This window comes from Conger conger, chromosome 14 (genome assembly GCF_963514075.1).
Source record: "Conger conger chromosome 14, fConCon1.1, whole genome shotgun sequence".
Classification (NCBI taxonomy): Eukaryota; Metazoa; Chordata; class Actinopteri; order Anguilliformes; family Congridae; genus Conger; species Conger conger.
The window spans coordinates 23,747,879-23,764,766 of record NC_083773.1 but is presented as its reverse complement, the minus strand read 5'-3'; the positions used below and the strand labels follow the sequence as shown (position 1 = coordinate 23,764,766).

Genomic DNA, 16,888 nt, shown 5'->3' with positions numbered 1-16,888 from the left:
AACCTGTCAGAATCAAATATATAATAATAAACCAGTGTAGTCAGGGTGAGGGGACTGCTGGTAATGCTGTAATGGGTAGGTGTGTGGCGATTGTGGTTGGGTTGGTGCGTGGCGATTGGGATTGGGTAGGGGTTTGGCGGTTGGGGTTGGGTAGGGGTGTGGGGAGAGGTTGGGTAGGTGTGTGGCGATTGTGTTTGGGTAGGTGTGTGGCGATTGTGTTTGGGTAGGGGTGTGGCGATTGTGTTTGGGTAGGGGTGTGGGGGAAGGTTGGAGGCTATGGGTGCTGGTTCCTCCTTGTGCTTATCGCATGCCCTTCATTCTCTCCCCACTGAAGTCCTGAGTCACCACAGAGGGTGCCAGACAGAAGGTGAGTCCTGTGTTTCTGTGGGATGCTCCTCCCTTCCTGCTTGCCTTCACAGTTTCACCGGGGTGTGGGGTACTGTGTATTGCCTGGGCATTTGTATTGGCCTTGGCGATCCTCTGTGAAAAGGCAGCAGTATCCAGACATGTGTTAGAGTGGGAGAAGGGGCTACGCCGCTATGCCACAGTGCCACCCACAGCTCTTCCAGTCTGAAACAGTGCTGTCGAGGGAAATTACAGCCTAGCCTTCACCAGCCTGTGGGACCTGTTTCCTCAGACCTGAGAGATTGTTAAGCAGACTTGCCATACAGAAAAGTAAAGACTTCCAGTGAAGAGGTCCAACGAGGACCGACAGTAGTCAGTTATAGACTTCCTACATCTCCAGTGGTCTCCTCTGATTGGCTACCTGCTCGTCTGTGGACGGAAAAATGCAGTCTGGATACACAGTATGCCCTTTGTTCTTGGCTACAGGATATTTTAGTGGGCCTGTGCTGCAGACAGACTCATCACTGTCAGGTAGTGTTTGACTTGCACTCTCTCTTCACTGTCCAAGCGGAATACTGTCGCCACAAACTCTTACCAGAGGCCACTTATATAGTTTGGTTTTCTTGCAGTAATTAATAGAAATAAATGTTCCTTAGCAGACCATTTGTGCTCAAAGGCTTTTTATCACTAAGCTGTCACCTAGTGAAAAGGACAAGGAAGTCACCTTGTCCAAGGGTGTCAAGCTCCAGTCCTGGAGGGCCACAGTGTCTGCTGGTTTTCCGCATATCAGCTTAAGTGATTTCTTTAAGCCATTGAGTCCACACACCTTGCTTCCAAGGCCTTAATTGACTGCTGATGAAATGAAAGCACAAATACCTGCAAACACTGCGGCCCTCAGGATAGCAGCTGGACACCCTAGTCTAGTCCAACGCAGCTCTGGACTGTCACATTGGTTGGAGGCAGTCATTGAGCTGGTGACCTCTTCCTGTGTCTGTTGTTCTCATTCTGTGTGTGTGTTTTTGTGTTCTCACCGTGGCTCCCATAGACCTTTGTGTTTGCTGTGCTGTGTCTGTGTTGTGTTTGTGGTCACCCGTCTCCCGTCACTGTGTATTTCAGTGTTTGCTCTATCACAAGAGCACAAATATGCTGTCGTATGAATGTCCACAGATATGGCATGAATCACACATAACACAAAAAGGAGTACTGTGGTACACAAAGTAAATGTGCTCTGGAAATGCGTGGCCAGGGAGGGAGGGTTTCGGTTGGACGGGTTTCCCCTCACCTCAGTGTACAAGCAGCGTATGTGAGCGGAGTGGCAAGACAAGAGAATGGGTGCAGAGAGGATGAGTAGCCCTCTCTCTCTCTTTATCTCTCTCTCACACACACTCTCTATCGCTATCTCTCAACCAGCCCAGTATGTAAATGCATGTCACCACTGCCCATTAAACACACATATAGTGCAGTCCATAAGTATTTGGACAGCGGTACAATTTCTGTTCTCTTGTTGTGTACTCCAGCATGTGAAAATGTGAAATAAAAGGATGAATATGAGGTCCAAGGTGTACAACTTGCCATTCTGAATTGGAAGAAAAATAAAGCCTGCAAGTAGCTGGGTTCAAAGACATCCACAGTGATGTTTGTACTGTCTGTCCACAACAACAAATCCAGGATGACTTCCTGCCCTACTCCACTATAACCCCAGTGTGTTTAGGTCAGATATGACGACTGGGGCAGGGTCACTGCTTGCCAGCAGACCAGGAACAGCAGCCCAACGTGACTGTGGGTTACTGAACCGCTGTCCTCTTCCTCTCTCCCCGACCCGCAGCGAGAAGGCGATGCTGACGAACAGATTCGAGCTGAGCATAAAGACGGGGGCCACGCAGGGCCTGATCTTGTGGAGCGGGAAAGGTGTGGAGCGCTCGGACTACATCGCCCTCGCCATCGTGGACGGCCGCGTGCAGATGATCTACGACCTGGGCACCAAGCCTGTGGTGCTGCGCTCGTCTGTGCGGGTCAACACCAACCGCTGGATACGCATCAAGGCCAGCCGGTACGCAGCAGGCCAGAGATGGGCAGGATTTTTAGGTTTTGTCCCATTGTCCCCCAGTCCCATCTGTTGTAACTTTGAAGTACAGTAGGTGTTCGAAAAAAAACTATGACATTTAAAAAAAATAAAACAGGGGTGGCCATTATTATCAGGTTGTAATAGCATATTATTTTTGTAACTGCAAACATTTTTTGGTAATTCTGTGGATGTGAATAAATTAGTAACCCACTGTTACCCACTATCCTCATCCCTCCAAATATCTCCTTCCTCCTCTCTCTCCCTCCCTCTTTCCTCTCTCTCTCCCCCCCTCTTCTCTTCCTCCCTCTCTCTCTCCCTCCATCCCTCCCTTTCTCTCCCCTCTCTCCTTCCCTCCCTCTCTTTCCTCTCCCTCTCTCTCCCCCTCCCTCCCTCCCTTTCTCTCTTTCCTCCCCCTCCCTCTCTCTCCCCGCCCTCTCTCCCCCCCTCTCTTCTCTTCCTCCCTCTCTCTTTCCCTCCATCCCTCCCTTTCTCTCCCCTCTCTCCTTCCCTCCCTCTCTTTCCTCTCCCTCTCTCTCCCCCTCCCTCCCTCCCTCTCTCTCTTTCCTCCCCCTTCCTCTCTCTCCCCGCCCTCTCTCCCTCCCTCTCTCTCTCTTTCGTCCCTCCCTCCCTCTCAGGGCGCTGAGGGACGGCTCCCTGCAGGTGGGTAATGAGGCAGCAGTCTCGGGCTCCTCTCCCCTGGGGGCCACACAGCTCGACACCGATGGAGCTCTCTGGCTGGGTACGTTCCTCACCTCTCCCAAACCCCACAAAGCCTCTGTCCGATCGCATGACCCCTGCCCTCTCTCTTTTATAGAGAGTGTGACTGAAGTGATTTCTTACACTTCCTTCACTTAAGAGAACATCTCTGTCAGAAGTGGGTATTAAGCATCAGCAGGTGCCAGCAGCTTGGAAACCTCATAGCACTCTGGGACCAGGATTTGGAACAGCATCTCAACTCCATTTCACCACTCCAAAAATAAAACAAATCCAGGCAGAATAAGCTGAGCCTCCATTCTGCCTTCATGACTTAATTTCTACGTAAAGCCTTGTTATCTGCAAGGTCGCAGAAAGGGTAACTTGGACTGGGGTGGGTTGCTTGGTGGCTTTGGGATTCATCACCCCAAAACCGCTGTACAACCTGTCACAGCTGAAATTCACAATCCTCAGGAGGCTTCTTCTTTAAGGCATTATTATATGGCATTATTTATTTAAATACATGTCCTGCTGTAGCTCCATTGAAATGAGCCCTGTGTCTCCAGGAGCACAGTCGGATTAAAGGGAAGGGTGGTGAGAAAAGGGATCACGTTAACCATAGGCCCCCCGGCTATGCAGAGTTTGTACATTACATCTTTACAAATGAGCAAGCTTACAGTAATACTCAGACCTCCAAAAGGCCAACAGCAGGAAACTAATTAGACGGAGATGTTGATGGTCAGAAAATAAAATAAAATGACACACACATTACACAACTCTGTATTGATTTATTTTTACACATAATTAAAAATATAAAAACATTGTGTCAAAAAGCATAAATCAGAATTCAAGCAGCATGACTTCTATGCTATGAGCTGTCACTGTGCCATGGTTTCTCAGTGCTGCCACCTGCTGCTCTGCTTTCTCTTATTTAACCTGGTTCAGGGAGTAAACTCTTTGGTGAAATCAGGTGGTGTAGTGCATGGGTAGTACATACCTGCAGACACTGTAGTCTCTTCCTGAAATCACGGTCCTTGAGGTCCAAGAACTGCTGGTTTTCCACAGTCCCTTTACCTGGGAGTCAGGTGTGTGAAGCAGGTCTGGCCATTCGGTAGCACTAATTGTTCAGGGCCAGATTTGAGGATCCTCGCATTAGAATGAGGTAAATCAGGACTGTCCAATTTCTGGGGATCTACCCTCCTCTAGGTTTTCACTCCAGTGCTAACAAAACTCCAGTCCGAATGTAGCCACAATAAGATCCACACAGCCGTTGGGCCCTTGAGCAAGGCCCTGAACCCCTGCATTGCATCTCCTGCTTAGTCGAATCAACTGTACATCGCGCTGGATAAGAGTGTCTGCCAAATGCCAATAATGTAATGTAATGTAATGTAATGTAGTAATTAGTAGAATGAGGTGCGCCAAATTAGAGCTGAAATGCAAACCTAGAGGACCGTTGATCTCGACCACCGACAGAGCAGTCGTCTGGCCATCTGGCAATCAGCGGGTTGATCCCATCCTGGGTGTGTCGAAGTGTCTCTGAGCAAGACACCTAACCCCCGAATGCTCCTGACGAGCTGGTTGGTGCCTTGCATGGCAGCCAATCGCCGTGAGTGTGTGTATGAGTGGGTGAATGAGAAGCATCAATTGTGCAGTACTTTGGATAAAGGTGCTGTATAAATGCCAGTCATTTACCATTTACCATCTCCAGTCCAGGGTTGGGCATACCTTAGGTAAATAATACAACATTGTTATTCAGGGCGTGTGTCTCAATACTGCAAAAACGCACCCAGGCCTCCTCCTCTCTGTTCACATGCTTGTGTGTTTTCTGTGGCCCTCAGGAGGCTTGGAGAGGATGTCAGGGCCCCGTCGCCTGCCGAAGGCCTACAGCACAGGGTTCGTTGGGTGTCTGAGGGACGTGAGTGTGGATGGCGTGGAGCTCCATCTGGTGGAGGATGCCTTGAACAGCCCCAGAATACTACACTGTTCCGCCAAATAGCCTGCGCCACCTCCCCACGCACACCATGTCAACTGCTGTAATTATTTTCTATTTTTGTATACTTTTCATTGCTTTTTATATATTATATATAAAAGTTTTTTTTTTCTGTTTTTTTATTTTTTCATTTTATATTGTTCACATTTTATTTTATGTTTTTATTTTTTACCGCTCCTTTTTGCCAACGTGATTGTTTTTTTGTTTTCTTTTTTTCAAATGAGTGTCACGGCTGAACGTGGTTTCGAGAAAAACAAAAGTCTGGTGTGGTTTTTATTGTTTCTAAAGAGAAAAAGAGAAACGTTGCTCTTTACTTGAACAGTGGTGAACGGCACAGGTGCTGGGGTCTTTTCTGTTGCCTTTTGTGCTGTAGGTTTCTCTTTGCTTCTGTAAACGTGGCGTGCATACATTCCCCTGTCAACAGCCGCTGCAGTATGTTGGTTATGTCTACACAAGAGGTATTTTGCAGGAGGGATGCAATGTCCATCTTGCTTGTGCCACTTTTACTTTAGCATACTCTGGATAAATGACCTCTGTTTAAAAACTCTGAACAAGAAAAATACCTGTGGGTTTTTTCATTTAGTTTTTTTTTTTTGTGTGTGCATCTGACCACTGGCACTTAGCACCCTCTGTTCTTAAACATTTTTATGAGAGTCTTTATTTATGCTTAATCTGAGCATGTGCGGCTAAACGGCTTGCATTGGGGAATGTCACATGCCTTTTACCTTTTATGGCAAATTAGCCACAGATGATAAATACTCACCTGCAATGTGAATATGTTACTGTTTGTTTACTCTCGGATTCACCTTGCCAAGCAGGTGTTGTATGTAAAGTATCACGGGTGAAAAAGGTAACTCTGCCAAATTAACCATTGTCCTGCATGCTGCTCCTTTGTTCCAAGTTCATTTTTTGCCTTTGTTTTTCTTTCAATAGCAAAACATTTATTTTGGGAAAAGACATAAACGTTCCGGCAGTATACATATCAAAGGACACGCGTTGTTCTGGACATTCTTTTTCTCAGTATGTTATCTGCATGTTATAAGTGGCCACAGAGCCTGGGGACAGAACTTGTAAGTGTTTTTCAGTAATATTTCTTCTTTTGGTTTTACGACTTTATGAATTGTGCCAAAATAAGAAAAGTGAACTGCAATTTGACATCACCAGGGGGCACTGCCGTACATGCTAAACAGAGCACAACGAGTGAAATGGAAGAGAGCAGTGCAGAGGTGCAGAAAAGTTGTCTGTTTTATATGGGATGAGTCAACATACTCAAAGAGGTGACCGCATTTCAAAAACGCCTTTTTTTAATGAGAAAATATTTGTCAATCGTACAGGTTGCGCCCACAGACATTGGAAAAACAGCATCGCCATAACCAGTGATAATTTTATTGTTATTCATTTTGAAATGACAACGACAATGAATAAGCACAGTGATGCACATACTGTGCCGGTGTGTTAGATAACCAGTGTGAGGACAGGTGCAGTGTGTGTGCGTGTGTTTTGCCATCTCAAAATGTATGTCCTGACTAAAGCCAGTAAATGGATCGAACACTTCATCTCAATCGACAGCCTGGCGAACAACTCTATTTTTCATCTTCTACTGAATTTTTTCCCCCCTTAGAGATGTAAAAGAAAGCCTTTTGTACAGCTCTGCAATTTGAGATGTAAATGAACAATGTATAACTGTGGAAACCTTTTTTTAGTGTTATACACTGGAATCAAGTTGAACATGCTAGAATCTCTAAACTTACAGTACTTCAATGTTCCTATGTCAGTGTGAGGGATGGGTGGGGGAGGGGTTTCAGAAAACATATTTATGTATCTATATTTTAGGGTCGTTGAGTGGGATTCAGGTTTTGCCAGACTAAAACTAAAATTTTCATTTTATATTGGCTATGAGGGGCAGTTATCCCAGCACTGTGCTCTATACATAGTATGCTGTTGAAATTAGAATTGCAGGCAAGCAAAAGCAGCAACTTAATTTAATGATTTTTTAATATAAATATATTCTCATTGTTGTCCTTTTTTAATGTACCTTCTATAGCTGTGGATATTATGAAATTCCTGTGTACTAGGAGTATTATTTGGAGAAAAAAATAAATCACTGACTCTCAAGGAATATGGGTAAGTGACATTACAGTAATAGGACAGGTGATGGGATTATAACTGTCTCAGAAATGCCTTAAAATCAACAGATCACCCCCGACACAGCGATTCAAGTCAGTGTCTACTTTTCTGTATGCTTACCAGTATATTAGTCTCCTATTGGTAGCTAATCATGCTCAATATTTTTATGAACGATTATCTATAAGGGACAGAAACTGAATAACTTTTTTCCAGGTTCCTTATTTCATGTCTTTGTGTGGAGTTCCAGTCTGGCCTTTGTAAACTACTGTTTAAAATACTGAAATATACCTGAAGGAATACCTGCACAGAATAAGAACGGCATGATGATACAATTACTAACTTTATTACCTGTGTCTTGTGTTCCAACCACCATGAAATAAAGTGTCAAAAAAAGAAGCTGTTTAAAGACTATTCTTTAATTTATAAAAATAAAATAAAATAAAGAAAAAGAGAACTTTTAGAGGTTCCTCAATTTCCTTGAGGTGTATCCAGGAATCATTTTTAAAGGTTCTCTGAGGAACCTTTTGGAAAGCCTGGAGGAATCTGTTATGTTCTATAATAATAATAATAATAATAATAATAATAATAATAATAATAATAATAATAATAATGATAACAACAATGCTAGATCACATAGAAATAATGTATTGTTTAGAATATATAAAACAAATAGTGGGCCAACATATTAAGGATCAATCTGGCAGAATAATTGGAGCTTTTTAAATTTTTTAACCACATAATATATAGTAGAGAAAATGTAAATGATTGAATCACAGAACAGTTCCATTGTATGTACAATACAAATCAACTGCCAGCAGTGATCTCAGACCCTGTGAAGCCTGGGGTTTGGGGGGTGGGAGAGGGGTTCAGAAGACATCAAAAATCTCAGCAAGAGCTTTTCATCAGCCACGATACGGAACATTTCCTGGACAGAAACTAAGAATGGCATTATCTGAGTAGCTATATTTAAACCCACCCTCTCGTAGGCACCACTGCCTTTCTCTCTCTCCAAGCAATTCATTTGCCTTGTCCTCCCCCCGGCAGTTTAAAAAATGGAGTCTTTATTAATTCAAACAAGGGCTCTTCTGTCCGCAGCCACACGGTGGTCCTTGTTCTACAAGGGCTCAGCTTTTGAACTTTAGAACTTTTTACAGGCCCTGGATGGTGAGGTCATTGGACCTTCCAGTCCCCTGCCAACTTTGGAAGGACACTTGGTGGTTGCCTTCTTGCCATGGGAATATGCGTACAATATTAGCAGCCAGGGCACAAACCACCATAACTGGTTAACCCCAATAAATAAAAGTCTTGTACAATACTCCACATTGGCACCCGAAGAAAGGCCTTCAAAAGAATCTTTAGAAGGCCCTTGGCAAGCAGGTGTCTAGGTTTAAAATATGAATCTCGGTGGGAACAATTAACACAGCAGCCAGGCAGAAACTTTCATTAAAACTGGAGACTGAATCGGACAGGGTGAACTCCCAGCACAAGCTGGGTCAGGTCAAATGTGGCAGGTGTCAGCGGTGCACATAAACTGAACAAATGAAAACCCATCCTTTCAGACAACTGCAGAACCCTTGGAACCCAAAGCCCCGTCCCCAGAAAGATTAACCGACGATTACCAGCACTCAATGACGTCAGTGTGCCTACTGTATGAAACTGCAGCGTTACCGCTCAATCCTTTGTGCCTCGCGCATCAGTACGGCAGCTGCCACTGGAAAACTGCTTATGTTCGGCTCAGTAGGCCACTGAAATTAAATTAAAACACAAACAAACGGTAATACACATTCCCCAGTAATTTCTAGAAGGATTACGAACTCCAAAAAAATAACTTTGTATCACAGTGTAATCTCCATGCAATTCAGTGAACGATAGTCTCGCAGGTTTAACGACGTATTAAGGAGTGGGCTCATCTATACATGTATTGCAATTAGTGTGCGTCAGAGAGCAGAGAGGATTGTGATTCCGTATCCGCTACTGTATGTCTACAGTTAGCTAAGTATTACTGGACTAACCCTTGAATAACATTAGATTTGTACTTGCTGTCAACCGCTGTTGGGAACCACAGAAAATAAATAAAATTTGTAAAAGAAAATATGTAAAGAATTGGCCATTTCATACATGCACTTCACCTAAAGCACTTTCAATGCATATGAAATATACACAATAAATATATTTCCAATGCACTCTAATATATTAATACATAGTACTCCGAATGTATTTCAAAATGCAATGCAAATACATTTAAAATGTATTGTGAAATACATTAAAAACGTATTGGAAAATAGATTAAAATTGTAAATATATCAATCAAATATTTCACATTTATTTGAAATATCTTGCCGAATATAAAAAAGTGGTCAATTTTTTACATATTTGACATGCATTAGCGATACACCTTAACATGCAGATGTAAGTGAGATTTATTTTTCTGTATGAGAAGAGAAATGGGCTAAGTAAAAGCCTCAATTGTAAATGTGTAAATGTGTAAATTTCACTTGTCGGGGGGATATGTCCCCTTATATCCATTGTGTCAAAATCTGAGAGCCTTACCGTTAGTTGTAACACAGCTTTTGTCAGCTCCATTACACTACATTAGATGTAACCGGTTCCGCATTGTATTCGCCAACATTGTTTAAGCAGTCTATTCATATTGGGCACCACGCTTGACTTGAAAGGCTCTCCAAAACGTTTTTCCCAGTATTATGACCCGAAAGCCTAAAATAATAGAACTGATGCCAATACATGAAGAACTGCAAAACAGTTGTGGAGTCTTGTGCTGTCAGTAGGATAATTGAAACAGTGCCAACAGATAGTGGTTCCAAAGTGTTACTTTACTGCAATTATTAAAACCTACCACGTGAAACATTTGGTAACAGTTACGAATTGGCAGTATGTGGTGTATGAGATGGCATTGTGTTTGCCAATCGAATTAAAGTTCATAAATCACAATAAGCAAAAAAACAATCGTGTCTTTGTACCCTGAGCTGAAAACCCACCGTAGCCTATTTAGTCTACGCAATAGTTTTCGAAGCACGATTTCTGTTGAAGAATTGAGTTAGGTTCAGTTGATGTAAGAGGCGGGGTCTACTTGGCGATGGGTTATTGGAGTTGAACATTATTTAACAGAGAGAAGGACGCGGCACAGTAACGGGGACGGACTTATTTTATTCCCCCACATCCTCCCCTTCAGTATTTTAGGGAGCCTGACAGCTTTTGGAATGACGTCTCGCAGGTAAGCAAAAGGTGGATAAAAAACGTTGTGGTGAACTTGGAGATCTTTTCTGGACTCCGCAGATTGGCAGTAGCATACACAAGGGTCGAACTAGATTTCATATCCGACTTGCGGCTGCCTGAACTCGGGTTCCTATGCTACGCTACACGCCTGTTTTCTATCTGGCCCTGGCGATACCAAAGTCATCTAAGTCATAATTGACACAATAATAATTACACCCATTTTCTATTTTATTTGTGCGTATATTTTCTAGTTCAAACACGCAAGAATACCTAAATATAGAGGCTAGATTTCGCTAGCGAAATGGGCATTAGCTAGCTACTGTAGCTGGCACTACAATAGCCTACTGGCACTGATCTCGCTGACTAACTTGCACGTATTTGCATATGCCCTCATTATAAGAAATTAAGTAAATCTGCCGCTGCGTTTCATAAGCAAAATCTGTAGTCCTGCATGGTGTCTGTCGACTTTAAATTGTAAGTGACAATAGCGGTATACTCTTGTTGCATTTGCTAGTCTGCAGTCAGTTTGTTGAGTTCATGGACAGTATTGTATTGTAGCTATGCTACCGTAATTGGGCCTTTATTAGGTATATGTCGGCAGCAAAGTGAGTAATTGTAAACTTAATTGACACCTAATTTTGAAATGCATTGTCCATGTTTGCTGAATATACAATTTTTTGTAAAATAAAGTTAATCCTGATATCCAACGGATCCATTGTGTCGTGAAAGAGGTTCATTATTTAAACAGTTTAAACTAATTTTGCTTTCTTTACTTTTACTTTGTTGTCACCCAGTCCCACGTCGACTGGATGACATTGTAGTGACCTTTTGAAAGAACAAGAACTGTGGACCCTATCTGTAAGGATGTGTGAGCTATAGCCTCGACATAGGCTAAGTGCACGATTGCCAGCAGAAAGTGATTTATATGCAATTATGTACGGATTGTAGGCCTGCTTGTATGCTATATTTTGTTTTGTTTGGCTAATTGACTATTGCAGTAGTCTAATTGCATTACCTTGCAGTTATACCCCGGTGTCTACTCAACTGTTGCTAAGCTGTCCATTTTTAGGTCGCAGTGTCAAAATACTTTATTAGTATTACTAGCCTACCTGTATTATATAGCTGAATTATTATTATTATTATTATTATTATTATTATTATTATTATTATTATTATTATTATTAGTAGTAGTAGTATCTATATGTAGTGAATTATATTGGATATTTAGATATACACTCAGTGAGCACTTTATTAGGTATTTATTATACATATTTTCTAGACTTCTACTGCTGTATCCACTTAGAGTTATAGTGTGTTGTGTATGATGCTCTTCTGCATACCACTGTTTGTAATGTGTGGTTATTTGCTTTACTGTCACCTTCCTGTCAGCTTTGACCAGTCTGGCCATTCTCCTCTGACATTTGCACTGGATTATTATAAAACAATTTTTGCACCATTCTTTGCAAACTCCCAGGAGATCAGCGGTTTCTAAGGTTCTACAGTCAAAGTCACTTAGATAAAATTTTTTCCCCATTCTGATGGTGAACATTAACTGAAGCTCCTGTCCTGTATCTACATGATTGTATGCATTGCACTGCTACCCCACAATTGGCTGATTAGATTATCACATGAATATATAGGTGTAATCAAGTAAAAATGTTCCTAATAAAGTGCTTGGTGAGTGTATATTATGCATTCTGTAAGTGTGCCTATTATGATTGGTTAATTGCCTATATGTAATTGTTTTAATCTAGAGGGTATTGAAATACATTGACTACAGATGCAAAGTGTGCTGTTTTGTCTATGTGCAATTACAGCTGATTAAGGAGCGTTTCATATTCCATCAGTAGGCTAGGTCATATTCAAAGCTGCGTGATCAGACATGTTTGAAAATAGCTCTGACCCACACCGCATTTACGGCGCAGGCCATGACTTTGCAATGCTACATTCGTTAAGTGAATATGAGGCGAATGTGCTAGAGATTAAAAGGATTATAGGCTTACCCTCCAATTGAAATGTTTAGGCTTAGCTTGGTTTAGTTATGTGCGACGTTATTGTTTTTGTTAAAGGGGTGATGCTTTAAAAATCTCGCCAAGTAGCCAGTTTCTCTCTTCAGCTGGCACCACAATGCACAAACCAATAATTCTGACATTCATTTAAATGAGAAATCAGAACATTTGAAACAAATAACAGTACTGTACAAATAAATAATGACATTGAATTTGTGCGAGAGGGGAGGGTGGGAGCTTGCTGTACAAAATTAAATGGTTCATTCAAAATGCCAACTTAATGGTTATATATGTTGCCATTGGATAACATCTACTGTATATTTTTGTACGTGTTTCCTAGCTATAGAAATCCCTCAAGGGTTGCAAAGGGGATGATATAAAGTTGTTCTGTGCATTTCCCTCAACCAGGGCATCTCTTGAACTGAACATCTGTAGTGCAGTGACGCATGCCATTGTTTCATACTGCCTCTATTCCTGCAGTATAGTAGGCTACATTTGAACTAGTGTCCCCTACAGTCATTCAATAACTATAGTTTGTCATCAATGAACTTAAATTTAATTGAATCTGACAGCTCTCTTTAGGATTGTCTGATTATGCCATACTGTAAACATAATCCTTAACCCCTACCCCCAGCCCTTCACCATAGGTGTCCACCCCTAATTGCATTATATATTTAATGCATGTATAATGTCCAAGGGAAATGCTGCTGCTAACCTCATGTGATTCTTTATGTCATTAAGGCAAGCTTTGCTTTCAATGTGGGATTACAGTTAAGTGTTTATAACTGTGTTTAAACCGACCACCTTTGGGGGGTTCGCATTCTCTTCTTGAAAGGAATGGCCTGTTTAACCTGCAGATGGTGTAACACTCATTTGCTTCCCAAGCATTATTTCAAACTGTCAAAAGGTTCCAGGTATAGTTACTCAAATATATACACTTCCATTTATAAATTAGTTAATGAGTTTCATGTGACTTTGCGTTTGGAATCTAATGCAGCAGAGTATCTGGTAAGGATAATTATTGCGGTATTTTTGCCATTAATGTTGCAGTACCAAAGAAGAAGAAAGCCTGCTATGTTTATTGTGGTATTTGTTTTTACAAAGAGTGATTACTCTGTATCCATCTGGCTATGACAAGCTGTCTTCCTCCCTCTTGCAAGCATGTGCACGCTCACACACACACTCACACACCGACACACACGTGCACACATACAAAATATTGCTGCTATTTCTGGTATGGAGCACAGCAACAGAAAAGTGCTGATGATTGTACTGCCCTTACAGTGATAAATCAAGTACTGACCTACATGTTTTTAATGGACCTCTTGCCTCCTGTGGCTAATTTTACAAGGCTGGCTCTCGTTCTTTAGTTTCTACAGAGAGAGAGAGGGAGAGAGGAGTGAGAAAGTGTGTGAGAGTGAGAGAAAGATAGATGGAGAGAAAAGAGTGAGAAAGTGAGTCAGAGTGAGAAAGATATGGAGAGAGTTAAGTCTGTGAGAAATGTGTGAGAGAAAGAAACAGATGGACAGAGAATAATGTGAGGAAGTGTGTGAGTGAGAGAAAGGGAGAGATGGAGAGAGATAAACAGGTGAATCCCACACAAGTGGATTGTAGTCTCAGTGTATGTATTGCCAACAGTTTTATACTCTGGGGAGCAGTGAGCAGTGGCTCATTGTGGAGAACACTGGGCTGATAAGCAGGCAGGAAATCAACAGCTAAGGTGGAGAAATGAGATAGCATTCCCAAAATTTCCAGGAATTCAGTGGAACAAATTTTTGACAACTTGGCAGGGAAGGGGGGTTCTTGGGACCCTGGACCGTGAAGTGTTCCTCATAAGCATGTAAAATGCAGTGAAGGGTATTTTCCTCATGTAACTACATGGATGCAGTTTGGAGTGTTTGAGAATTTACCAGTAGGCATTTAGCTCCTCAGTTTACAGCGTTGCTCGCACAAATATTTACATTTAGGTTTTGCGCAGGTTTGCATGTTTGGGGAAGAAAAATTGGTCCTTTCCTGCTTGGATACAACATGTTTTGTTTTATTTATGAAAAGAATGACTCTGAGTTAGCTTTTTTTCTATGGTTGTGAAGTAGTAGCCTATGTTTAGATGACTGCTCTATTTTGACCTCCGAAATGTTAACATGTTTTTCAATGCTTTTCCGCTTTTCCACTTTTTCTCTTTGGAGATTTGGAGTTCCCGGTCATCCTTGCGCTGCTAAGCCCATCGCGGTTCATCCACCGCTGTGAATTCAGCAGAGCCCAAGCATGTGCCGTCCTCAGCTGCCACTTCTTATTACCCTGCAGTTTGGAACTCTGTCTCTCACAGACAGGAGTCTAGGGGACACACTTCATCTGCAATAGATGAACTTGTGGGCACCCGATCGAGCAGTTGGTGTGCAATGAGACTCTGTCTTCCCTGCCAACTGAATCCTCCGTGATCCTAGAGCCAATCGTGTGTGGCCCTATAGGGCTGCAGGCTGCAGTCAGCACTGGCACGGTCTAGGATTCATACAGTCCATCAATCCTTTGAATACGAGGTCTTGTATTTTGTATTTTGTATTTTTTTGTATTTACTAGTACTACTGTAAGTGAGTGTTCTAGAACTCTGTTGCTTTCAATCATTACAACAGCATTAGAATGTTCAGTTAAGAATATTGTAATCACACATTTGTGATATCATGCCTTAAAGGCTTAACATGACGAGCCACTCAGCACTCTCTGCATCTGAACGTGTTAAGGCAGATGTGTTCTACAGTAGGTAAACGGAGGGCTGGGATTGGACCGGATGGAAGTTAGGACACACCTACACTTCCTCCCTGCTCATGCTGATATGAAGTAATTCCTCTTTGCGTGTGCCTCACTTCCTTTATCAGTGGTTCTGTCCCAGCCCTTCCTGTTTCAGCAGATAATGACGACAATGGATTTCAGCTGTTTTCAATGAGCAAGAGGAAATAATTCTGTTGTACCCAAGTGCAGAGATTAAAATCATCAGTGGTGACTGAAAACATGATGATATATGCACACTTCACTTTCTACTGGCTTAGAAGGTGACTGTGACTTCGATTGACTCTGGATAGTACTTAGCCCATGGGTACAAAAGCAGTGTACTATTAGCGTTAGCATACCATTAACATATTATTTGATATTCCAACCCATAGGCCTAACTGAGTCCAGTACTCTGACCACTTGTCATGTACTACCTTAATCATTGTTTAATCGTTTGCATTTATTCCTAAAACCTTTTTCTAATTTCTTTTAATTTAATTAGAAAATGGAAACATATTGGCAACATTTCATTTTTCCAGTTAAAAATAAAAAACGGGCACAGCAGTGGGTGGGGGGTAATTAGAAGAAGATTTGTCACCCCTATCTCTGTCTGGGGGGCGACGTTCGTAAGACATGGTCGTGTCTACTGAGCAAAGTGCAATTATTCCAGTGTGAACAATGTCACTAATGCACACTGCACGTGTTTGGAAGCGTTTATACAGTGTGTATGTGTACATGGTAGACACGGCGCACAAATACACAGCTCTGTGTACGTATGCTGCCCCTCCTCCGTTCCTGTCAGGTTCCTTTCCCCCTCATCTATTAGATGACTCATCAGTGGGCCAGATATAGTGTAGTCTAAACACGGCAGCCCCTCAGACATTAGTCTGTGTGTTGGCACTCCACCACCAAAGGCCTGCAGACACATATACCTGCAAGCTGGCCCACTTAAATTATACCATAGGATAAATACCCGTCAGCTGAATCTTCCCACCTCACCTGAAGTTAGCAACTCTTATTACTTATTAATAAAGGAGCCAGTGCAACATGGCACATATATTTCTGCTTATGTCTAGGTCTTCACCATTTAGAAGGGAAACATGCCATTTGCATTTTAAAGAACTCCTTGACCTTTTAGTAAAATCAAAATCATTTCAATTGTTGGATTTGACTGTAATGTAAATTTGGATGGTGCACAAAATGGTTAAAAATCACCTCCATATGTTTGGTCCGCTGGCAGGAACACTGAGTTGTTTTTAATGCTTTTATATTATTTATATTTGGCCAGTTTGTTCCTACCTTTGGTTTATAGTGAACACTTCTACATGAACTCCTGAACCATCAGTCAAAATTAAAATACAGCAAAATTAACATTGGTGCAGTACCATTAAAGGTAATGCATTACTGGCAATATAAAATTCACAGAACAGCACCAAAATAACATTATCAACATTTTCTTAGCCTATATTTAATACATAGGTCCTGGAAGCATCGTTCATGCTAACTGTTGGTACTGGCGCCCTTGCCTAGTAGGATAATGTTAGAATGTTAGAGTTATCTGCTATGTACTTTTACAAATGCCCCTTCACACTTAAAACAAAAACTGATTACATTTAAAGACGGAGGTGGGAGCAATTCGGGTAATTCAGTTAATTGGGT

The 16,888-nt window shown here is 42.0% G+C and overlaps 2 protein-coding genes across 2 annotated transcripts in view; both read left to right on the top strand.

The window, feature by feature from the left end:
• Nucleotides 1-7,616, top strand: part of LOC133110204 (agrin-like) — a 219,270-nt gene extending 211,654 nt beyond the window's left edge. Inside the window, exons 34-36 of the mRNA XM_061220136.1 lie at nucleotides 2,171-2,395; nucleotides 3,046-3,149; nucleotides 4,942-7,616. Coding sequence (XP_061076120.1) covers nucleotides 2,171-2,395; nucleotides 3,046-3,149; nucleotides 4,942-5,099 — 487 coding nt within the window. The 3' untranslated portion in view covers nucleotides 5,100-7,616. The remainder of the gene's footprint in view (nucleotides 1-2,170; nucleotides 2,396-3,045; nucleotides 3,150-4,941) is intronic.
• Nucleotides 7,617-10,333: 2,717 nt separating this feature from the next.
• Nucleotides 10,334-16,888, top strand: part of LOC133110417 (tyrosine-protein phosphatase non-receptor type 11-like) — a 47,126-nt gene continuing 40,571 nt past the window's right edge. Inside the window, exon 1 of the mRNA XM_061220501.1 lies at nucleotides 10,334-10,452. Within this exon, the coding sequence (XP_061076485.1) occupies nucleotides 10,439-10,452 (14 nt within the window). The 5' untranslated portion in view covers nucleotides 10,334-10,438. The remainder of the gene's footprint in view (nucleotides 10,453-16,888) is intronic.